Raw genomic sequence first — 24,727 nt, 5'->3', positions numbered from 1 at the left:
CTCATCTGTAAAGTGGGGATTAAGTCTGTGAGCCCCCCTTGGGACAACCTGATCACCTTGTAACCTCCCCAGCGCTTAGAACAGTGCAAGGCACGTAGTAAGCGCTTAATAAATGCCATTATAAAAGGGGGAGAAAACGCAAAAACGTAAAAACGCGGAAAAAAGGCAAAGAAAAAGCAAAAAAAAAGGGGGGGAAAAGGAAGAAAACGCAAGAAAATCTTCGTCTTCCCCCATCTCCTCAGACCCTGGCCTTCTCACCTCCCTGAGGTAGGCGCTGGGGCCCTACCGCGCACGCGCGCCCCGCCGCTAGGCGCATGCGCCGCCCCGGCTCCCTTCGCCCGAGGATGCGGTTTCCAGGAACCCGAGGGGGGGCGCATGCGCCGTCTCGGCCCCCTTCGCCCGCGGTAGCGGTTTCCAGGAACCCGAGGGCGGGGCGGCGCCCACTTCCTCCTCCCCTCGGCGGCTGGCAGGTCGGCGCATGCGCAGTCTCGCGGCCCTCGGGGGGGGGGGGGCGCTATTTCCTGGAACCCGAGGGCGGCGCTCGTCTGTTCCCCGCGCATGCGCGGACGGGCCTCCGGGCCGGGAGAGAAGGACCGGCCGGAAGGATGGAGGCCTCGGGCATGGCTGCCCTCATGTCAACCCTCCTCGGCCTGCTGCTCCTCCTCGCCTCAGGTGAGCCTCTTCAGGGAGGGGCGGCCTCCGACTAATCGTAACGATGAGGATATTTGCTGAGCGCTTAACTATGTGCCAGGCACTGTACCAATCCCAGCTCCATCACTTGTCAGCTCTGTGATCTTGGGCAAGTCACTTAGCTTCTCTGGGCCTCAGTGACCTCATCTGTAAAATGGGGATTATGACTGTGAGCCCCCCGTGGGGCAACCTGATCACCTTGGATCCTCCCCAGCGCTTAGAACAGTGCTTTGCACATAGTAAGCGCTTAATAAATCATCATCAATCGTATTTATTGAGCAATTACTATGTGCAGAGCACTGTACTAAGCGCTTGGGAAGTACAAATTGGCAACACATAGAGACAGTCCCTAATAAATGCCATTATTATTATTACTAAGCGCTGGGTCTTCCATTCATTCACTCAGTCGTATTTATTGAGCGATCACTGTGTGCAGAGCACTGTACCAAGCGCTTGGGAAGTAATAATACTAATAATGATGGCATTTGTTCGGAAACACTTAGGAAACACTTGCTTGTACATATTTACTATTCTATTTATTTTGTTAATGATGCCCATCTAACTTTATTTCTATTTATTCTATCTACTTATTCTGTTATTCTAATTCTATTTGTTCTGATGACTTGACACCTGCCCACATGTTTTGCTTTGTTGTCTGTCTCCTCCTTCTAGACTGTGAGCCCGCCGTTGGGTCGGGACCGTCTGTATATGTGGCCAACTTGGACTTCCCAAGCGCTCAGTACAGTGCTCTGCACTCAGTAAGCGCTTAATAAATATGATTGAATGAATTTGTTAAGCGCTTACTATGAGCAAAGCACTGTTCTAAGCACTGGGGGGGATACAGTGTGATCAAGTTGTCCCAAGAGGGGCTCACAGTCTTAATCTCCATTTTTACAGATGAGATAACTGAGGCTCACAGAACCTAAGTGCTTACTGTGTGCAAAGCACTGTTCTAAGCGCCAAGTGGGGCTCACAGTCTTAATCGCCATTTTTACAGATGAGGTAACTGAGGCTCAGAGAAGTTAAGTGACTTGCCCAAGGTCACACAGCAGACTTGTGGTGGGGCCGGGATTCGAACCCGTGACCTCTGACTCCAAAGCTCGGGCTCTTTCCATTGAGCCATGCTGCTTCTCTGTATACACGTTGGCAACATATAGAGACGGTCCCTACCCAACAGTGGGCTCACAGTCTAGAAGAGGGAGACAGACAATAAAACAGAACATATTGACAAAATGAAATAAATAATATATGTAAATACGTACAAGTAAAATAAATAGAGTAATAAATCTGTACAAACATATATACAGTTGCTGTGGGGAGGGGAAGGAGGTAGGGCGGGGGGATGGGGAGGGGGAGAGGAAGGAGGGGGTTCGGTGTGGGAAGGCCTCCTGGAGGAGGTGAGCTCTTAGTAGGGCTTTGAAGGGAGGAAGAGAGCTAGTTTGGCGGATGTCGGAGGGAAGGCATTCCAGGCCAGGGGAAGGACGTGGGCCGGGGGTCGACGGCGGGACAGGTGAGAACAAGGCACAGTGAGGAGGTTAGCGGCAAAGGAGCAGAAGGTGCGGGCCGGGCTGGAGAAGGAGAGAAGGGAGGTGAGGTAGGAGGGGGCGAGGGGATGGAGAGTCTTGAAGCCGAAGGTGAGGAGTTTTTGTCTGATGCGTAGGTTGACTGGTTGCCACTGGAAATTTTTGAGGAGGGGAGTAACATGCCCAGAGCGGTTCTGCACAAAGATGATCCGGGCAGCAGCGTGAAGTATAGATTGAAGTGGAGAGAGACAGGATGGGAGATCAGAGAGGAGGCCGAAGCAGTAATCCAGTCGGGAGAGGATGAGAGATTGAACCAGCAGGGTAGCGGTTTGGATGGAGAGGAAAGGGCGGGTCTTGGCAGTGTTGTGGAGGTGAGACCGGCAGGTTTTGGTGACGGATTGGATGTGAGGGGTGAACGAGAGAGCGGAGTCGAGGACGACACCAAGGTTGCGGGCTTGTGAGATGGGAAGGATGGTAATGCCGTCAACAGTGATGGGAAAGTCAGGGAGAGGGCAGGGTTTGGGAGGGAAGATAAGGAGTTCAGTCTTGGACATATTGAGTTTTAGATGGCGGGCAGACATCCAGGTGGAGATGTCCTGAAGGCAGGAGGAGATACAAGCCTGGAAGGAGGGAGAGAGAACAGGAGCGGAGATGTAGAGTTGGGTGTCATCAGCATAGAGATGATAGTTGAAGCCGTGGGAGCGAATGAGTTCACCAAGGGAGTGAGTGTAGATAGAGAACAGAAGGGGACCGAGAACTGACCCTTGAGGAACCCCAAAAGTAAGGGGATGGGAGGGGGAGGAGGAGCCTGCGAAGGAGACTGAGAATGAACAGTTGGAGAGGTGAGGAGAACCAGGAGAGGACAGAGTCTGTGAAGCCAAGATTGGATAGCGTGTTGAGGAGAAGGGGGTGGTCCACAGTGTCGAAGGCAGCAGAGAGGTCGAGGAGGATTAGGATCAATCAATCGTATTTATTGAGTGCTTACTGTGTGCAGAGCACTGTACTAAGCGCTTGGGAAGTACAAGTTGGCAACATATAGAGGCAGTCCCTACCCAACAGTGGTCTCACAGTCTAAAAGGGGGAGACAGAGAACAAAACCAAACATACTAACAAAATAAATAAAATAGATATGTACAAGTAAAATAAATAAATAAATAGAGAAATAAATATGTCCAAACATATATACATATATACAGGTGCTTTGGGGAAGGGAAGCAGGTAAGATGGGGGGATGGAGAGGGGGACGAGGGGGAGGATGTGATTAGGATTAGGATGTGATTGCAGCCTCTGTAGGTGGTGATGCACCAACAAGGGAAAGCTGTTTGGCTTCACCGGTGTGCCTTTATCCAACGTCTATTGCACATCTGCAGAGCTCTGGCCCAAGTCCTTGAGAACCGTAAAAGACATGGTTTCTGCCCTGAGCTTTTGAACGTCGAAGGGGCAGTTGAATGAAAAGGAAAGAAAGAAAAGCATGGCCCGGTAGAGAAGCAGTGTGGCTCAGTGGAAAGAACCCGGGCTTTGGAGTCAAAGGTCATGGGTTCAAGCCCCGGCTCCGCCAATTGTCAGCTATGTGACTTTGGGCAAGTCAGTTCACTTCTCTGGGCCTCAGTTACCTCATCTGTAAAATGGGGATTAAGACTGTGAGCCCCCCCGAGGGGCAACCTGATCATCTTGTAACCTCCCCAGCGCTTAGAACAGTGCTTTGCCCATAGTTAGTGCTTAATAAATGCCATCATTATTATTATTGTTAAACCTGGATTCTAATTCCGGCATTGCCACTTGTCTGCCTTGTGACTGTAGTCATGTCCCTTGCCCAAGTTTTCTCATCTGTAAAATGGGGACAACTTTATCATCCCTGTCCTCCTTGCCTAATAGACTATGAGTTCCATGTGGGACAGAGACTGGGTCCAATCTGATTATCTTGTGTTTTATTTGCTGCAGTGGTTTGCACAGTGGTTTGGCACCAACAACGTGCTTAACAAATACCACTGTTTTTTATTATGGTGGTTATTTTTATAAGCGAGAATGAAGAGACAGGCCTGATGTTTGGATAACTGGCTTTCCACCATATTTTTAATGTGTTGCTTGCAACCTCTTCTCTCCTTGTGTTACTTTTATAGATGGAGAGAATCTGGCAGCTCCTCGAGATGTCCAAATCTACATCGTCGATAGTGCCTTTATCCTTCAATGGAGCGTAGGCAACGGATCCATTACCAACGTGACTTTTTCAGCATATTACCAAGAGTGGGTTTGCTTTTCTTTCCGACGGGCCACAGTTACCTCGGGAGAAGTTTTCACTTTGCACACTCGGTTTTCTTTGAATGCTGGGATTATGTTCTTGACCGGCTTTGTTTTGAGGCGAGCTCTCTGTCTGATCCTCACGCCTTGAATGACACTGCCCATGGATGCAGAGTCTTTTCCCCCAGTGTCACATCGCACACTTTTTACCTGGACCTTGTGGAAAAGACGTTCCCGAATTCCCTGAAGGCGTTATATCAAAAACACGTAGCACCAGACCACGTTGTGGAGGAATTGAGGGTGTTCTGATCTCCGCGTTAAAGCGTTTCTTTCCATTACTCACTCAACAGGTGATCTTTCAAGTCAAACAGACATCCGGTAGAGGAACAGGGTTCTGGATGTATTCCAACCCGATCAACCAGTAGTGTTCGTTGGCCGCATATTGGGCGGATCTCCAAGGGCTGTAAAACTGCATAGCTATAAGGTGGAGAGGCAATTCTGGTCCAACCCCCAATCTTTGGGGTCGCTCTGGAGCCTCTCAGGCCATCCCGTAGAGGCAGGTGTAGATAAAAGAGGACGGGAGGGTGGTCTCGAACAAATCCAAGCCCTAAAGAGTGGGAAGGGTTGGGCCCATTTCCCTGCCTGGGCTTCCTCAGGGCCGGGGAAGGTCACGGCCCAGAATGTGCCAACCCAAGTGCCGTCAACCCGGCTCGGGACGTCCGCGTCCACTTTGTGAGGAGCCTTTACCTCAGCGGGGGCTGAGAGAAATTCCCCAAGTGGGAGGCATGATTCCTGACACAGTGGCATACGATCGAATAAAGGTTCTGGAATTTAGGGGCGCAATTTGTGATGGTTTTCATATGGGCTTGACTTTGATCTCCGGCACATTTTGCAGCGATGAATCTTGCCCAGTGAGGTGTGGCTGGAACACTTGGGCATTTGGACAGCATCCCTACTTAGTATATCTGTAAAGCTCTGAGCCACTAGTTTGTATAGCTCTTAGAGTTCACTCCTAAGTCCTTGTTGAGTAACGTCTTATCTGAGAATGTACCTCCATCATCATCATCAATCGTATTTATTGAGCGCTTACTATGTGCAGAGCACTGTACTAAGCGCTTGGGAAGTACAAATTGGCAACATATAGAGACAGTCCCTACCCAACAGTGGGCTCACAGTCTAAAAGGGGAAGACAGAGAACAAAACCAAACATACTAACAAAATAACAAACAAAACTAACAAATAACTAACAAAAATCAGCGTCACTGATGCCATTAAGACTTTCTAGTGGGGTAACCATTGGAAATGGCCTGACCCCTTCAGATCACCTTCAGATTCATGATCCATTCACCCCTTTTGACAGAACTCTTCAGAATTGTTTGGGTTGCAGTTTGGGTTTCTGTCTAGGTTGTCGTTCCCAGCTCAAAATGGCTCTTCAAATTGATACAGTCCTATCCTGTAGTTTTAAATCATAAAATTGAGCACAGCGTGCATACCTAACAATTATTCGGTGCCTCTGGTTATTTTCATTGGACTCAGGTCGATTGGAGAGGACATTTGGAAGCCATTACCGGGATGCCAGAATGTCATCGAAACAAATTGTGACTTTTCCTCCAATGAGCTTGTTTTTCAAGAACTCGATGTTCGCGTCCGAGCCGAAATGGGGACAGACGCTTCTCCCTGGTCTAAGGTTATTCGGTTTGTTCCATTTCTCGTAGGTAAGAACGGAGATGGGCAATTTGATCATCTCTTGCTTTTTATGACCGCTGTAGGGGCCACTCTGCCGTTCTTGCGCACATTGTATAATTAAGACTTGATTTCATGATTTCTGTTTTGTATTGCTTCAGAATGAGATCTTCAGGTTACTAAAGCGTTGCCTTTTCTTTTCCTATAACTCATTTTCCATCTTCTCATTGTGGTCCCGGCATTTTACTTGCAGCTTGACTTTTACAAGGACTCATTTTTTTTTTTAAATTCATTCAGCCGTATTTAACAAATACGACTAAAATGGATGATTTGTATTGCGGTTCTTTCCACCTCACACTAGGTGCACTCATTCCTCCTTTCCCGCTAGCAGTCTTTTGAACAGATAAAATATTCTTTAGTACCTTGATCTAGGAGCAGAAAATAAAACCCCCACCTTACATACAGCCAGTTATTTTCACTGAAACTCAAAGCTCAGAGCCGTGACCCAATTTTGCCAGTTTGGAAGCGTGCTGTCAAATGATAAGAACTGAATATCTAGAGTGTCTTCTCAGGAGGCTAATATGTGCTAAGTTGGAGGTCTCTGTAGTGATGGGCCGGAGGGACTGGGGGAACTGGGAGAACTAATTGTGTGATGGAGGGAGCTCTCCTTCATCAGTCAGTGGTACTTATTGAGCACTTACTGTGTGCAAGATGCTGTACTAAGCACTTGGTGTTGAGCAGTCCAGCAGAGGTGGAAGACATCCTCGCTGACCTCTAGGAGCTCACAATTTAGCGGGGGAGAGGAGGCAAACTTTTAAATGAATCAGTCAATCAGTGGTATTTAATGAGAGCTTATTGTCTGCAGAGCACTGTACTAAGTGCTTGGGTGGGTACAATGCAATAAAGTTGGTAGACACGTTCCCTGCCCATGATGAGCGTACAGTCTGAATCGCCAAAAAAGGGAATAATAGCATGTATGAGATACCCCCAGCAAGGCTTTCTCCAGCTGCTCCGTCAGGAATTTCAATGTCCGTGTCCCCCTCTAAACTGTAAGCTCATCGTGGGCAGGAAATGTTTATTGTTTTATCATACTCTCCCCAGTGCTTAATACAGCGCTCTGCACACAGTAAGCGCTCATTAATATGGCTGACTAACTGAAGTCCCTCTCCAGGGCAGAGCGGCTCGCTTCGCATCCGAGTGGCCGGAATGTAACAAAAGCATCATGCGGCGCTCTCAGGGTCATGACAACAGCTGTGCCCCAGCAACCTGCTTCCTATCAAATGGCAGAGCACAGCAAATAGGCTGCCGGACGATGCTGACACCCCAAGGCCGGGCTTCCGTGGCCAGCGGGGCCCACCAAGATATCTGAGTAGTTTAAGTAGAGCAAGTTAGAGGGAGGCGACCCGTAAATCGGATGACAGAACGTAGTTTGGGTGGCCTAGCCCGTGGCTGTTGGGAAGCAGCTAGCCCGGCATGCGGTGATTTAGGATCCAGTAAGGCCTCCGTGCTGTCACCTGTAGCAGCAGTCCCCCGCCCACAGCAGCCGATTATCCGTGTCACGAGGATAGAAGGCACCGGCCACGTTTGGGCTTTTTGGCTGCAACAGGTTGCCAATGTGGAGACAAGGATATAAGTATTACTCTACTCCTAAGGGTCAATTGGAGAGTGAACTGAAGTCGATAATAGATGCCAAGTCGACTATCCCGGCTCCAGAGGACAGGTTTATTTTTGTTCGCTCCACTCTTGGAATTTCATTTCCTTCCAGGAGAAAAGGAGTGGAGAGAGGAAAATACTAATAATGATTATGGTATTTGTTAAGTGCTTACTCTGTGGCCAGCGCTGTACTAAGTGCTGGGGTGGATCCAAGCAACTTGGGTTGGAAACAGCCCCTGTCCCATTGGGGGCTCACAGTCTCAATCCCCGTTTTACAGGTGAGATAACTGAGACACAGGGAAGTAAAGGGACTTGCCCAAGGTCGTACAGCAGACGAGTGGTGGAGACGAGATTAGAATCCATAACTTTCTGACTCTTGGGCCCCTGCTCTATCCACTGGGCCGTGCTGCTTCTCCAGTAGATGAAACGGTGCTCCCTGGGGTCGTATACCTTGTAAGGTGTCCAGCTAACAATCAATCAATCAATCGTATTTATTGAGCGCTTACTGTGTGCAGAGCACTGTACTAAGCGCTTGGGAAGTACAAGTTGGCAACAATGACGAAGTGAAAACATCTCCTTGAACGCTTCCCATTTTGTGCTGAATTTGATACTAAAAACCTCCTCAAGCTAGACATGGATCCCATCGTAGTTGTTGGTGAGCTGCTCATTTTTCTATCTGTTTAAGTGGTTGATATGAAATGCTTTTTTCTTTTGCAACTCATATCGGACCGCCAGAAGTCGAGTTGGAATCTAAGGACGGGACAGTACTCATCAGTGTTTCTCCAAAAAGTGGTCAGACCTTCTGGGAAAATGAAATCTTAAGTTTTACCTATGAGTTGATTATCTGGAAGAACTCTTCAAGTGAGGAAGTAAGTACTGTGTAGCATTTGTGGCTTCAAAGGTTGTTGAGTGGGCAGCCAGTTGTCAGCCGTGTGACTTTGGGCAAGTCACTTAACTGCTCTGTGCCTCAGTTACCTCACCTGTAAAATGGGGATTAAGACTGTGAGCCCCCCCGTGGGACAACCTGATCACCTTGTAACCTCCCCAGTGCTTAGAATGGTGCTTTGCACATAGTAAGCGCTTAATAAATGCCATTATTATTATTATGTGTGGCTTCAAAGGTTGTTGAGTGGGCAGCCAGTTGTCAGCTGTGTGACTTTGGGAAGTCACTTAACTTCTCTGTGCCTCAGTTACCTCATCTGTAAAATGGGGATTAAGACTGTGAGCCCCCCATGGGACAACCTGATCACCTTGTAACCTCCCCAGCACTTAGAACAGCGCTTTGCACATAGTAAGCACTTAATAAATGCCATTATTATTATTATTATTATTATTATTATTATTATTTCAAAATCTTAACGAAAGGCCATTTCCAATGGTAGTCTCCTTCCCCAGGTTGTCACCATCCTCAAACGCATTTATTGAGCACCTGCGGAGGGCAGAGCACAATACTAATCCCTTGGGAGATCACAATCCCTGCCCTCAACGAGCTTACAGTTTGGGGAGGGAGACAGGCACTTAAATTACAGATCAGGGAAAGTATAAAGTATATAACAAATACATTGAAATGCCTGGAGGCTGTAGGAACTTGGTTCTGAAATAGTGCAGGTGGAACTTGGAGAAGTTCAACTGGGGGAGGAAAATTAGCCATCTTCCAAGGAAGGCACCCTGGAGGAGGTGTGATCAAAGGTTTTGAGGATGGGGAGAACGGTCGTCTGTCAAATGAGGAAAGTACAATTCTCTCTCTCTATTTTTCAGAAAACCAGTCTACGTATTCATCCCAGAGATGAAATTCATAATCTGGCACCAGAGACCACGTACTGTTTGAAAGTAAGAATGTTGCTGAAAAAAAAAATCAGTTTCTTCAGCCCAGTGTTTTGTGTAAATACTACAGGTAAGAAAGAGATTGTATTTAGGATCAGGTATTCTTAAGTGGAGGGTCCCAAGTCTTAATGCTTCTCTCTGAGGGGCTAGAGTTGTGCATCTTTAGTTGTATTAGCGTGGCTCAATGGAAAGAGCCCAGGCTTGGGAGTCAGAGGTCATGGGTTCAAATTCCAGCTCCGCCAATTGTCAGCTGTGTGACTTTTGTTAAGTCGCTTAACTTCTCCGGGCCTCAGTTCCCTCCTCTGTAAAATGGGGGTGAAGACTGTGAGCCCCACGTGGGACAATCTGATCACCTTGTATCCTCACCAGCGCTTAGAACAGTTCTTTGCGCATAGTAAGCGCTTAACAAATGCATTCATTATTATTATTATTTGTACCATTCGGAAGAGCTAGGAAGTTGGTATTTTGGATTTGAGTTCGTGTAAATTATGCCATTCCTAATCGTGAAAGATGGCTTTTGTGAAAGGATGAAAATGTTTCCCCTTTGATGAAAAAGGACTTAATACCTCTTGACCTTCCACAGAATCGGAAATGTGGCTTACCAATAAGAAAACACTTGCTGCCCACAAAATGACCTTATTCGGGTTTTTCAGCTCTGTAACACAGTCTTCTTAGTTCTCCTTGCTCAGAAACCTCTTGTTAGCTCTGGAGGCCAATGAGTACATTTGAAGGGGTAAATAAGAAAGTGAATCACGTTTTTCCTCATTTTTTTTTCCCCGCTAGTTGAAATGCCTCGTCCGAGAAACTTAGATATTTCCGCCATAAACACGAACTACGTCCTTAAGTGGGATTACCCGGATGATGACGCGAGCTTTCGTGTTCAGTGGCTCTTGTAAGTTGACCAGACATGTGTCCTTCCTCCTGTTCCACTTCCTCCTGCTTTACCGACAGATCTGCTGACCATTTCTCCCTCGAACGATCTGCCCTCTGCGGTCTCCAACCCCTGAGCCTCGTAGTAGGGTCACCAGACACTTGGGTTTGGGGGCACCGGGCGGCCGGGGGGTCCCCACAGTGAACCCCTAACCCTAGGCGGTGAGAAGCAGGCCTGCTTCCACTCATCCCACCGCCGCAGTCGATCCTTAAGGAAAGCAAAGATGTCTTTCGGTGCCAGTGTCTCGGGCCCTGGTTCAGGTGAACCAGGAAACCACCAGAGAGAGGCTTCTCCCAACTCTGGGATCCTGTCTGGCCATTAATAATAATAATAATAATGATGGCATTTATTAAGCGCTTACTATGTGCAAACCACTGTTCTAAGCGCTGGGGAGGTTACAAGGTGATCAGGTTGTCCCACGGGGGGCTCACAGTCTTAATCCCCATTTTACAGATGAGGTAACTGAGGCCCAGAGAAGTTAAGTGACTTGCCCAAAGACAAATCCGGAGCCGGGATTTGAACCCATGACCTCTGACTCCAAAGCCCGGGCTCTTTCCATTGAGCCACGCTGCTTCTCCATTCTCAGACAAGCTCTTTTCCTGCCCTCCGTGAATCCCCCAAAGACTAATAATGATCACTGAGGTATTTTTTAAGCACTTACTATGTCAGGCACCGTACTAAGCGCTGGGGGTGGATACAGGCAAATCGGGTTGGACCCAGTCGCTGATGTGAGGCTCACACTCTCAATCCCCATTTTACAGGTGAGGTAACTGAGGCCCAGAGAAGTGAAGTGACTTGCGCAGGGTCACAGAGCGGACAGATAGTGGAGCCGGGATTAGAACCCATGACCTTCTGAATCCCAAGCCTGTGCTCTAACCACTACGCCATGCTGTTAGTATGTTTGGTTTTGTTCTCTGTCTCCCCCTTTTAGACTGTGAGCCCACTGTTGGGTAGGGACTGTCTCTATATTTTGCCAACTTGGACTTCCCAAGTGCTTAGTACAGTGCTCTGCACACAGTAAGCGCTCAATAAATACGATTGATTGATTGATTGATTGATTCTCCTGGAGGCTGTTTGGTAATACCTCCCAGTGCCTCAGGGATCCTGGTCTACTCTGACCGTCCCCGCCTGAAGGCCCAGAAATGAGTGAGCCTCCACGAGGCAGTAGGTCAGCCAGCTGTCGTCCTCTGGGAAGTAGAGGCCGAGGGGTAAAGAGCAGTGCCGGGGTCTTTTGGGTCCACCGTGCGATCCAGTAAGCGCCTACTATATCTATCAATCAATCAATCAATCCTATTTATTGACAAATAAATAAATAGTAAATAAATATACTATATGCCACCCACTGTCCTAAGCACTGGGGTAGGTACCGGATAGCCAGGTCAAACACAGCTCCCTGCCCTGACCAGAGTTCACAGTCCAAAGAGGAGGGAGAATGGGTATTGAATCCCCACTTTACCGAAGAGGAAACTGAGGCCCGGAGGAGTGACGCGACTTGCCTAAGGTCCCGCAGCAGGTCAGTGGTAGAGCCGGGGTTAGAACCCAGGTCCTCTGACTCCCAGTATTAAGGGACAGAATTGTCTCCTTGTTTCCCGTCTCGTTGCTGGGCAGGCAGCAGATTGGATGGAGAATTTCCCCTGTGGAAAAATAAAGGCTTATTCATCTGGTGGGTTTGATGAATTTCTGTCAGCGTTTTCTTTTTCATTCTCCACGGTGCTCTGCACACAGTAGGCGCTCGATAAATACGATTGATTATTTCAAACTTACGATGGTTAGTGCTTAAAACAGTTCCATATAGTTAGCAAGAGCACATTATATACTGGTGCCTTTCTTTTTCTTTACGATGCCCTTGACCCTTTGGAAGACATCCTTTCTCTTTCCAGGTCATTCCCACTTTCTAGTCACCAATCAGTCAATCAATCGTATTTATTGAGCACTTACTGTGTGCAGAGCACTGTACTAAGCGCTTGGGAAGTACAAGTTGGCAACATATAGAGACAGTCCCTACCCAACAGTGGGCTCACAGTCACCATTCCCCATTTGTCCTCACTAACCCCCTTTCCCACATCCCCAGTTCCATTCTTTCTTTTCTTTCACCTTGGGGTTTGGAGACTGGCATGTACATATTTATTCTATTTATTTTATTTTATTTTGTTAATATGTTTTGTTGTCTGTCTCCCCCTTCTAGACTGTGAGCCCGCTGTTGGGTAGGGACCGTCTCTATATGTTGCCAACTTGTACTTCCCAAGCGCTTAGTACAGTGCCCTGCACACTGTAAGCGCTCAATAAATACAATTGAATGAATGAATGAATGGCTGAATTATTAGGATCATTGTCCCGTTGCTGGTTGGGAGTTGAAGCTCAATATCTGTCTTCTCATGCCTGGTCCATGATGAGACCAGGGAGTAGAAATCCGCAGATGTGAATTACTGGTCCATTTGGGCAAGTCTCTTAACTTCTCTGTGCCTCGGTTTCCTTAGCTTTAAAATGGAGATGAAGCGCCCACACTCTCTCCTATTTAGCCTGTGAAACCCAAATGAGATCGGGACTGTATTCAAATTGATTTATCTTGTATCTACCCAGGGCTTAGTACAGTGCTTGGAATAGAGTAAATGCCTAGGAAATACCACAGTTGTTAATGTTATCATTATTATCGTCCTGCAGTCCATGACCCATTAGCTGGGCTGAAAAATTCATCCTGCCAGTTTGTAATTTCAAAGGATGTTCATTTGCTAGTTGATGTATTTAAAAAAATTCAACCGTTAAATATAAAAGTGTGCATACGACAATTAACGTGCCGCTGAAAACGAAAGCAATTCTGTTACAAAGTTTAGGTTTCAGTGTCCACTTCTGTCCCAGGCAGAGTTTTTAATACAAATAACCTTTGATCATGTAGTGGTTTTTACAAGAAATATCCGAAGGACTACTCGAATAAATGGAAGACGGTATCTAGTTGTGACAACATTAGAGCAACGACGTGTGACTTCTCAACAGAAATTTCCGAAACAGGGATTTACTATCTCCGGGTACAAGCGGTATATGGAGAAAATTCATCACTTTGGTCCCAGGAAAGAAAATTTAATCCTTCTGTGGAAGGTAAACCGATTACTGTTGCTGTTGGGTACTGTTACTCATCAGCATTGATGTGAGAGGTTTTGGTTTTTGGGTTTTTACTTTTCACTTATTATCTTCAACTGATTTGAGGCCGTGTCTCTTGTCCCTAGCTAAACTAGGCCCTCCAAGCATAAAGGTGGAATCCCATGATACTTCTACACTCCACGTCTACATCGCTGACCCAGGGGAAGCTGAGAACAAGAGTATGAGTAAATATCATTCCTTAATTTATGAAGTTATCCTCATGGACAACTCCTCAAAACTTGAGGTAAAAATTCAAGTACTCAGTTACCAAGGTGTGAGTGTGTGTGTATGTGTAGCGGAAAAATCAACCGGTGGCGTGTAATGAGGGAGTGGCATAGTTGTGACATTTAAGTGCGTACTGTGTGCCAAACACTGCTCTAAGTGCTGGGGTAGATACAAGGTAATTGGGTTGGACACAGTCCCTGTCCCACATTGGGCTCACGGTCTTAATCCCCACTTTACAGATGAGGTAACTGAGGCAAGGAGAAGTGAAGTGACAATAATAATAATAATGGTATTTATTAGGTGCTTACTGTGTGCAAAGCACTGTTCTAAGCGCTGGGGAGGTTACAAGGTGATCAGGTTGTCCCACGGCGGGGGGGTGGGGGTCGGGGTCCCACATGGGGCTCACAGTCTTAATCCCCACTTTACAGATGAGGTAACTGAGGCAAGGAGACATGAAGTGACTTAACAATAATAATAGTAATGATAGTATTAGGTGCTTATTATGTGCAAAGCACTGTTCTAAGCGCTGGGGAGGTTACAAGGTGATCAAGTTGTCCCGCCGGGGGACTCACAGTCTTTATCCCCATTATACAGATGAGGTCACTGAGGCCCAGAGAAGTGAAGTGACTTGCCCAAAGTCACACAGCTGACAAGTGGCGGAGCGGGATTTATTTATTTTATTTGCACATATTTGTTCTATTTATTTTATTTTGTTAATATGTTTTGTTTCGTTGTCTCCCTCCCCCTTCTAGACCGCGAGCCCGCTGTTGGGCAGGGACCGTCTCTAGATGTTGCCAACTTGGACTTCCCAAGCGCTTAGTCCAGTGCTCGGCACACAGTAAGCGCTCCATAAATACGATTGAATGGATGAAGGGATTTGAACCCCTGACCCCTGACTCCAAAGCCCGGGCTCTTTCCACTGAGCCACGCTGCCCAAGGTCACTCAGTGGGCAGGTGGTGGAGCCGGGATTAGAACCCATGACCTGCCGACTCCCAAGCCCGGGCTGCTTCTCTAACTTCTGGGCCTTGCTCCCTCACCCACGGTCCCCCCGGAGCAGCAGCTGGGGCAGAGCAACAAGAGCCCAAACCCCGCAAGCGGGGAAGAGAAAGAAGCCCCATGGCCACAAAGAGGAATTTGTAGTAGCCGAGGTTGGCCCTAAGGAAATTCCTTCGGTCTCCCGTGTGCGGCAGGATCAATCAATCAATCAATCGTATTTATTGAGCGCTTACTATGTGCAGAGCACTGTACTAAGCGCTTGGGAAGTACAAATTGGCATCACATAGAGACAGTCCCTACCCAACAGTGGGCTCACAGTCTAAAAGGGGGAGACGGAGAACAGAACCAAACATACCAACAAAATAAAATAAGTAGGATAGAAATGTACAAGTAAAATAAATAAATAAATAAATAGAGTAATAAATATGTACAACCATATATACATATATACAGGTGCTGTGGGGAAGGGAAGGAGGTAAGACGGGGGGATGGAGAGGGGGACGAGGGGAGAGGAAAGAAGGGGCTCAGTCTGGGAAGGCCTCCTGGAGGAGGATGGGGAGGAGGTGCCAGTTAATGGATTTAGCCCACTGGCTCCATCTCCCTTCCCTCCCTTCCTCCTCCAAATCCTTCAGCAGGCTATTCTGGAGAAGATCAGTCCCCCCCGTCGCCCCCCAAACTCTACAAATTCCACCCATTTCACATTCACCCGTCTCCACTGCCCCCTCCTCATCTTCCTCCACCTTCATCCCCAAAATTCGGTCTACCGTGTGCGGCAGGATGGGGAGGAGGTGCCAGTTAATGGATTTAGCCTACTGGCTGCATGCTCCCTTCCCTCCCTCCCTCCCTCCTCCAAATCCTTCAGCAGGCTATTCTGGAGAAGATCAGTCCCCCCGTCGCCCCCCAAACTCTACAAATTCCACCCATTTCACATTCACCCGTCTCCACTGCCCCCTCCTCATCTTCCTCCACCTTCATCCCCATCACGGGCCCCGGCCGCCTTCACGGGTCGTGACACGCTTGAGCTGAGCACGCAGCGAGGCACCCGCAGTGCCAAGGGGCGGCTCGGCCGCGGACCGATGGCGTTCCGCTCTGGATCCTTGAGATTTCTCAAGAGAAATTTGCCAAGGACCCACTTAAAAGCCTGGGAGGAGCTGGAACTGTCGGCTGTCAACCAGCAAGCGCTCAGCAAGTCCTCTCGGGGGGGTTGGGATTCCGCACTTGAATGGACGTGGTGTGGGGAAACAATCCTCCAGTCGAAAACAGCCCGCTGTTGGGTAGGGACCGTCTCTATATGTCGCCAACTTGTACTTCCCAAGCGCTTAGTACAGTGCTCTGCACACAGGAAGCGCTCAATAAATACAATTGAATGAATGAAAATGTGAAGAAATCACCCAACGAAATGGCCCGAGTCCGTTCTTGAGAAGCAGCGTGGCTTAGTTGGAAGCGCACGGGCCTGGGAATCAGAGGGCGCGGGTTCTAATCCCGGCTCTGCCACCTGTCAGCTGGGTGACCTTGGGCAAGTCACTTCATTTCTCTGGGCCTCGGTGACCTCATCTGTAAAATGGGGGTGAAGACGGTGAGCCCCCCCGTGGGACACGCTGATGACCCTGTATCTACCCCGGCACGGAGAACAGTGTTTGGCACAGAGTAAGCGCTTAACAAATACCAACATTAGTATTATTATTATTCTCCCACCACTCCAAGGTCTCCCAGAGGGAGGAGGTTGGGCAGTGTGGGAGGAAGACAACTCTTTGACCAGTAGAGGACAGTTGAGTGCTTTGTTAAAGCCTATTCATTTAATCCTATTTATTGAGCGCCTAATGTGTGCAGAGCGTTGTACTAAAGGCTTGGAAGAGTACAATGCAACAATAGACAAGACACATTCCCTGCCCACAATTAGCTTACAGTGTAGCGGGACCAAGGGCAAGCAGCCTGGCCTAAAGAGAAGAGTCCAGGCCTGAGTGGCAGACGACCTGGCTTTTAATCTCAGCTCTGCCACTCCTCGTCTTCTGGGTGACCTTGAGCAAGTCATTTCACTTCTCCGGGCCTCATCTGCAAAATGGGTATTCAATCAGTCAGTCAATTAGAGAAGCAGCGTGGCTCAGTGGAAAGAGCCCCGGCTTTGGAGTCAGAGGTCAGGGGTTCAAATGCCGACTCCGCCACTTGTCAGCTGTGTGACTTGGGGCAAGCCACTTAACTTTCTTTTTATTATTATCTTTTTTTCTTTTATTTTGTTAGTATGTTTGGTTTTGTTCTCGGTCTCCCCCTTTTAGACTGTGAGCCCACTGTTGGGTAGGGACTGTCTCTATATGTTGCCAACTTGTACTTTCCAAGCGCTTAGTACAGTGCTCTGCACACAGTAAGCACTCAATAAATACGATTGATGATGATGATGATGATTTTTTTTTTTTCTTTTATTTTGTTAGTATGTTTGGTTTTGTTCTCGGTCTCCCCCTTTTAGACTGTGAGCCCACTGTTGGGTAGGGACTGTCTCTATATGTTGCCAATTTGTACTTCCCAAGCGCTTAGTACAGTGCTCTGCGCACAGTAAGCGCTCAATAAATACGACTAATTGATTGATTGATTTCTCTGGGCCTCATCCGTAAAATGGGGGTGAAGACTGTGAGCCCGCCGTGGGACAACCTGATCACCTTGGAACCTCCCCAGCACTTAGAACAGTGCTTGGCATACAGTAAGCACTTAATAAATGCCTTAAAAAGAAATCAACCAATAAGTGGTATTTATTGAGCACTTACTGTGTACTAAATGCTTGGGGGAGTACAGTACAACAGAGTTAGTTGGTAGGCACTTTCCACAACGATCTTACAGTCCAGCAACGAGGTTACAGTCTGGATTCAATTTCTCCCTCCTTCTTAGACCGTGAGCCCCATGTCGAACCTGATGATCTTGTACGTATCCCAGTGCGTAGTACATAGTAAGCACTTAGCAAATACCAAATTGTTATTACTGTTAACAATAATAATAATAATAAAAAAAAAACAGCTGTGCTCTTGAGGGTTCTGCAGTGATTCTGTCCAAACGTTTAATTTCAACCAGCATAACCTCAGTAATATGCAACGCTTAGCTGCAGGATTAGCTTCTTGGAATTACGATAATGTTGACCACGCTTTTCTGTGTGTTTTACAGAAGAAAATGGTAGAAACCGAGAAGTCATTTAGAGTGCCAAATTTGAAACCCCTCACTGAGTACTGTTTCAAAGCAAAAGCCTATATTAAGGATGACAAACGCAACAAGAGCAGTAATTTTAGTAGTGTTGTTTGTGCCGAAACAAAACCAGGTGAGTACGCAAATAATAATAATAATAATAATGTTGGCAAATGTTTCTCTAAGTTGGCACCCTCTTGGATCTAGCTTGCCTCTTGACTGAAAGCTCATGTGACCTTGGGCAAGTCGCTTCACTTCTCTGTGCCTCAGTTACTTCATCGGTAGAGTGGGGATTCGATACCTGTTCTCCCTTCTACTTAGACCGGTAAGTGTGTATCTATGCCACTGCCTCCTTCGCTTTCTGACACATAGTAAGCGCTTAACATGAGAAGCAGTGGGCCTGGGAGTGAGAAGCACCTGGGTTCTAATCCTGCCTCTGCCACTCGTCTACTGTATGACCTTGGGCATACACTTACCTGCTCTGTGCCTCAGTTAACTTCATTTGTAAAATAAGGATTAAGACTGTGAGCCCCATGTGGGGCATGGACTGTGTCCAAATTGATTAGTTTATATCTACCCCAGCGCTTAGAACAGTGCCTGGCACAGAGTAAGTGCTTAACAAATACCATATAAAAGAAACCATCAAAAATATTGTATTTTCTGTAGTACAGTACCCTGCGCAGAGCAAGCATTCAGTTGATTCTTGAGAGAGCATTCATCAGTAAATTGAGGTTGTGGTTAGGTGACTTGCCCAGGGTCCTAAAGCATTCATTCATTCATTCAATCGTATTTATTGAGCGCCTGCTGTGTGCAGAGCACTGTACTAAGCGCTTGGGAAGTACAAATTGGTAACATGTAGAGACGGTCCCTACCCAATAGCGGGCTCAGGCGAGTAGCAGAGCCAGGAGCTAGAACCCAAGTCTCCTACGCTGTTTCCACTAGGCCAAGATGTTTCAAACATATAAGGCATTTTTGAATTTCTATCATAGCATTTACTTGGATTTTGGACCATTATCCCTAAGTCAGTTTCACTATATTTATCACCACTTTGACTGTAAGCCCCATGTGGAACAGGGAATGTGTGCAGCCTCATTATCTTTTGTCTGTACCAGCTGGCACACAGTAAGTGCTTTAACAATATAAATATGTGTGTGTGTGTAAAATAAATATTTATATAAACATTTGAGACATTAAAATGGTCCCCCCCCCCCCTTGAAATCTAAGTCCTGAATATTTAATTCACTTCCATCTTTTAATCAGTTAATCTTCCTTACTTTGGTCACACATTTTAATCTGTGTTAGATTTGTCTAACGCAGGGCTGAACGCAGAGCACTGTACTAAGCACTGGGAAAAATTACACAAAAGGGGGAAGCAGAGACGGCCCCTGTTCTTCAGGGAGGTAGTTGTGTAAGGTCTTTTGAAAGTGGCAATGTACTAGCATCCTTTTCAGTCAATCACTAGTATTTGTCACGCTCACCCCAGCCCCACCATTCTTTATTTCTATTTCCCCTAACCCTAATCTATTTTAATGTCTGTCTCCCCCTTTAGACTGTAAGCTCACTGGGGTCAGGGGTTGCATCTCAATAATAATAAAAATAACGATGGTATTTGTTAAGCACTTACTATGTGCCAAGCACTGTTCTAAGCGCTAGGGTAGATACAAGGTAATCAGGTTGTCCCACGTGGAGCTCACTGTCTTAATCCCCATTTTCCAGATGAGGTAACTGAGGCCCAGAGAAGTGAAGTGACTTGCCCAAAGTCACACAGCTGATAAGTGACTCCCAAGCCCGGGCTCTTTCCGCTAAGCCGCGCTGCTTCAACTCTGTTGCATTGTACTTTCCCATGTATTTAGTACAGTGTGCACGCAGTAAGCATTCAGTAAATACTGTTGTCTGATGATTTGAGCACCTGCTGCGTGCAGGCACTGTACTAAGCACCGGGAAATAGTACACAGGTGGTAATTAGACATGGTCGCGGGCTGTATATATTTGTCACTAGATACTGGGTTTTTGAGTTGATGTTTCTTCGCCTCCCACACTGGATTTAAGATCCTGGAGAGCAGGGCTTCCCTGGCCAACCCCGATTCAAGGCCCTGCTGAGAGCTCACCTCCTCCAGGAGGCCTTCCCAGACTGAGCCCCTTCCTTCCTCTCCCCCTCATCCCCCTCTCCATCCCCCCCATCTTACCTCCTTCCCTTCCCCACAGCACATGTATATATGTTTGTACAGATTTATTACTCTATTTATGTATTTATTTTACTTGTACATAGCTTTTCTATTTATTTTATTTTGTTAGTATGTTTGGTTTTGTTCTCCGTCTCCCCCTTTTAGACTGCGAGCCCACTGTTGGGTAGGGACTGTCTCTATATGTTGCCAATTTGTACTTCCCAAGCGCTTAGTCCAGTGCTCTGCACATAGTAAGCGCTCAATAAATACGATTGATGATGATGATTGGCCTGACCTCAGATTTGAATTCCCATACTTGGCATTTTGATTCCACTCTGGCCACCACAGGAGAGACAGTCAAACATTCAAACCCACCTATTCAACCCATCACTAAATCCTGTCGGTCCCACCTTCACAACATGGCCAAAATCCGCCCTTTCCTCTCCATCCAAACTGCTGCCACGTTAATACAATCACTTACCTTCTCCTGCCTGGATTACAGCATCAGCCTCCTTGCTGATCTCCCAGCCTCCTGTCTCTTCCCCACTGCAGTCCATACTTCACTCTGCTGTCTGGATCATTTTTCTACAGAAACATTTAGGACGTGTTTTCCCCCTCCTCAAGCAACTCCAGCGGTTGCCCACCCACCTCCGCATCGAATAAAATCTCCTCACCTTTCCCCCTTCCTACTACAACCCAGCCTGCCCACTCTGCTCCTGTAACGCCAGGCTTCTCACTGTACCTGAATCTTGTCTATCTCGCCGCTGGCCCACAGCCTGTCGCTGGCCTGGGACCCCCTCCCTCCTCAAATAATAATAATGATGGCATTTATTAAGCGCTTACTACGTGCAAAGCACTGTTCTAAGCGCTGGGGGGGATACAGGGTGATCAGGTTGTCCCACGCGGGGCTCACGGTCTTAATCCCCCATTTTACAGATGAGGGAACTGAGGCTCAGAGAAGTGAAGCGACTTGCCCAAGGTCACGCAGCAGGCATGTGGCGGAGCCGGGATTCGAACTCATGACCTCTGACTCCGAAGCCCGTGCTCTTTCCACTGAGCCACGCTGCTTCTCAAATCTGAAAGACAATGACTCTCCCCTCCATCAAAGCTTTATTGAAGGCACATCTCCTCCAAGAAGCCTTCCCTGACTAAGTCTCCCTTTCCTCCCGCTCCCTTCTGCATCGCCTGACTTGCTCCCTTTAGTCATCACCCCTCCCAACCCCATAGCATTCGTTCAACTTATTTATTGAGCGCTTACCGTGTGTAGAGCCCTGTACTAAGTGCTTGGGAAAATACAGTACAACAATAAACAGTGACATTCCCTGCCCACAACGATCTTACAGTCTATACGTAGTACGTACTTTCAATCAATCAGTCGTATTTATTGAGCACTTACTGTGTGCAGAGCACTGTACTAAGCGCTTGGGAAGTACAAGTTGGCAACATATAGAGACGGTCCCTACCCAACAGCGGGCTCACAGTCTAAAAGGAGGAGACAGAGAACAAAATCAATCAGTCAGTCAATCAATTGTATTTATTGAGCGCTTACTGTGTTCAGAGCACTGTACTAAGCCCTTGGGAAGTACAAGTTGGCAACATATAGAGACAGTCCCTACCCAACAGTGGGCTCACAGTCTAAAAGGGGGAGACAGAGAACAAAACCAAACATACTAACAAAATAAAATAAATAGAATAGATATGTACAAGCAAAATAAATAAATAGAATAATAAATATGTACAAACATATATACATATATACATACGTTTCATACATATCTGTCGCATGAGCCCGTTTCTAGACTGTGAGCCTGTTGTTGGGTAGGGACCGTCCCTATCTGTTGCCGATTTGAACTTCCCAGGCGCTTTGTACAGTGCTCTGTGCACAGTAAGCGCTTGTACTTCCCAAGGGCTTAGTACAGTGCTCTGCACACAGTAAGTGCTCAATAAATACGATTGAATGAATGAATGAATGAATAAATACTATTGATTGAAGGAATGAATTTATTTCTATTGTTGTCTGTCTCCCCCTCTAAACTGTGAGCTCGTTGTGGGCAAGGAATGAGTCTGTTGACTGTTCTGTTGTACGCTCCCAAGTGCTCAGTGCAGTACTCTGCAGGCAGTAAGTGCTCAATAAATATGATTGAACAAATTAATAGATCCCTATTAATTGAACAAATTAATAGGACTTCGGGTTTGGAGCCATGAGACCTCCTGTCTGCTCCTCGGGAGTTCCCGTGTCCCGGGAACTCCCAGGACTTTAGCGCAGTTACTGTAGCCGTAACTCATTAGCAGTACACAAAGATCTCCATTGTTGCGTTGAACTTCTTTCATTTTCAGTAAGTCATAAATTACGACGACGACGGGGTTTCAGCAAGTGGGAGGTGGGAACCTTTCCACCAAAGCCAGGGCGGTTGCCAAAAACCGAACGGCTAATCTGCATCCGAAAAAAAATCAAGAAAAATCTTTCTCTTCCGAGGTGGCTGGAATAGGTTTTCCTTGGAAATGCCGGGTTTCTTGGTTCTCCCAGTTGATGTCACAGTTTGAAGTCCCTCTCAATTTGTTTATTTTATGACGTTTTAAACCACTGTGCCTTATGACTATATTGAAGGGTTGCATTTTTTTAATAGCGTTTAAGGGCTTAGTATGTGCCAGGCACTGTTCTGAGCGCTGGGGTAGATACAAGCTAATCAAGTTGGACGTATATCCATGTCCCACACGGGGCTCACAGTCTTAATCCCCATTTTACAGATGAAGTAGTTGAGGCACAGAGAGGTGAAGTGGCTTGCCCAGCAGGCAAGGTGCAGAGCCGGGATTAGAACCCAGGTCCTTGTGACTCCCATACTATCGAATGACAGTCTTACTTATATTTCCGGCACTCCAAGTATCATTGGAACACCGATAATTTTGGTATTTGTTAAGCACTTAATATGTGCCAAGCACTGTTTTAAGCACTGGGGAAGACAAAAGATAATCAGACACGGTCCCTGTCCCACACAGGGCTCATAGTCTCAGTAATAATAATAATAATGGTATTTGTTAAGCACTTACTATGTGCAAAGCACTGTTCTAAGCGCGGGGGGGATACAAGGTGATCAGGTTGTCCCACGTGGGGCTCACAGTCTTAATCCTCATTTTACAGATGAGGGAACTGAAACACAGAGAGGGTAAGTGACTTGCCCAAAGTCACACAGCTGACAATTGGTGGAGCTGGGATTTGAACCCATGACCTCTGACTCCAAAGCCCATGCTCTTTCCGCTGAGCCACACTGCTTCTCAGTAGAGGGGAGAACAGGGATTGAATCTCCATTTTACAGATGAGGTCCCCGAGGCCCAGAGAAGTTAAGTGACTTGCCCAAGGACATACAGCAGGCACGTGGCAGAGCCAGGATTAGAACCCAAGTCCTCCGACTCCCAGGCTTCTGCTCTCTCCGCTAGATCACGCCACTCCCCGATACTACGCGATTTGAAGTTTTTAGGCAAGAGTATGAAGAAATGCCTGTGGCTTATTTCTCGAAAGTGTCATATTTTTTAAAAAAAGAATGGTTTCTTGCAATTTCCCCTTTGTTTTCCAGCATTGTATTGCAAAGTATTTTATTTTTTTTATGTGTTATTTCTTTCTTTTTCAGAAAGAAAATCCTTCCTCCTGATTACTTTACTTGTATCTGCAGCCATATTTTTCTTAATTGTAGTCCCCGTTGCCTTCTCTGGTGTAATATTCTTATGGCGATGTATCAAGTATGTGTTCTACCCATCTTGCAAACCCCCTTCAAATTTAGGGGAGGTAGGTAATTCCTCATTGCTTCCTCGGATTCATCCTCGGCTACCTCACTATAGAGCTGATAATCAATCAGTCATATTTATTGAGGGCTTACTGTACGCAGAGCACCATACGAAGCATTTGGGAGAGTACAGTATAACGGGGTTAGTAGACACGTTTCCTGCCCACAACAGGTTTACAGTCTAGAGAGGGAGGTACCTCTTCCTTAATATCTAAGGCTTGGTGGTGTGAAAAGTCTTGCAAATAGAAATAATCACCCTCTCACTTGCCAAGGGTGAACTTGGTATTTTTTAAGCTCTTCTCTCAGCCTAATGATTTATTCTGGGAAATGAGTTTTGTTGTTTGCTTTTGTTGTTTTTTTTTAAAGCTGTTGTCATTGATTTTTATGTGTGGCTTCAGTTTGAGTGATGCAATTTTACCAAAGGGACTCTGTTAGACTCAAGTTCTAAACTTACAGATACGAATGGGTCCTTGAAGTAGAGAGGTGGGTTTGATTGCCTATTTTGGCTCCAAGACTGAAAATTTACGTATCTCATACCATCCGTTTTTTTTTTTTTCATTACAATAAAGCTATCTCCGATGTTTTCTCTTCTCCATGTCTTGATCAGAGTCTCTACGACCAACAGTTGAAAAGCCTATTCCTCATCACCTCGGAGGAACAGACGGAGAGTTGTTATATCATCGAAAACGCCAACACCCCCAATCCTGAAGAAGCGAACG

The 24,727-nt window shown here is 46.8% G+C and overlaps 1 protein-coding gene across 1 annotated transcript; it reads left to right on the top strand.

Moving 5' to 3' along the window:
• Positions 1 to 593: 593 nt before the first annotated feature.
• Positions 594 to 24,727, top strand: IFNAR1 (interferon alpha and beta receptor subunit 1). Its single transcript, XM_038766274.1, has 11 exons — positions 594 to 672; positions 4,334 to 4,457; positions 5,988 to 6,166; positions 8,523 to 8,656; positions 9,546 to 9,681; positions 10,395 to 10,503; positions 13,436 to 13,635; positions 13,764 to 13,921; positions 18,047 to 18,197; positions 23,856 to 24,010; positions 24,578 to 24,727. The coding sequence occupies exons 1-11, from the start codon at positions 606 to 608 to the stop codon at positions 24,635 to 24,637; spliced, it is 1,473 nt and encodes a 490-aa protein (XP_038622202.1). The 5' UTR covers positions 594 to 605; the 3' UTR covers positions 24,638 to 24,727.

This window comes from Tachyglossus aculeatus, chromosome 24 (genome assembly GCF_015852505.1).
Source record: "Tachyglossus aculeatus isolate mTacAcu1 chromosome 24, mTacAcu1.pri, whole genome shotgun sequence".
In the NCBI taxonomy this organism is placed as follows: Eukaryota; Metazoa; Chordata; class Mammalia; order Monotremata; family Tachyglossidae; genus Tachyglossus; species Tachyglossus aculeatus.
The sequence above is the reverse complement of the archived record's forward strand: the minus strand, read 5'-3'. Positions and strand labels throughout refer to the sequence as shown.

Bases quoted from the DNA above. Each gene is read 5' to 3' on its own strand.
- IFNAR1 (XM_038766274.1), top strand. From the start codon at position 606: ATGGAGGCCTCGGGCATGGCTGCCCTCATGTCAACCCTCCTCGGCCTG. The intron at 6,167-8,522 runs GTAAGAACGGAG...TCGGACCGCCAG, and splicing joins GTTTGTTCCATTTCTCGTAG to AAGTCGAGTTGGAATCTAAG. The intron at 13,922-18,046 runs GTAAAAATTCAA...TGTGTTTTACAG, and splicing joins ACAACTCCTCAAAACTTGAG to AAGAAAATGGTAGAAACCGA.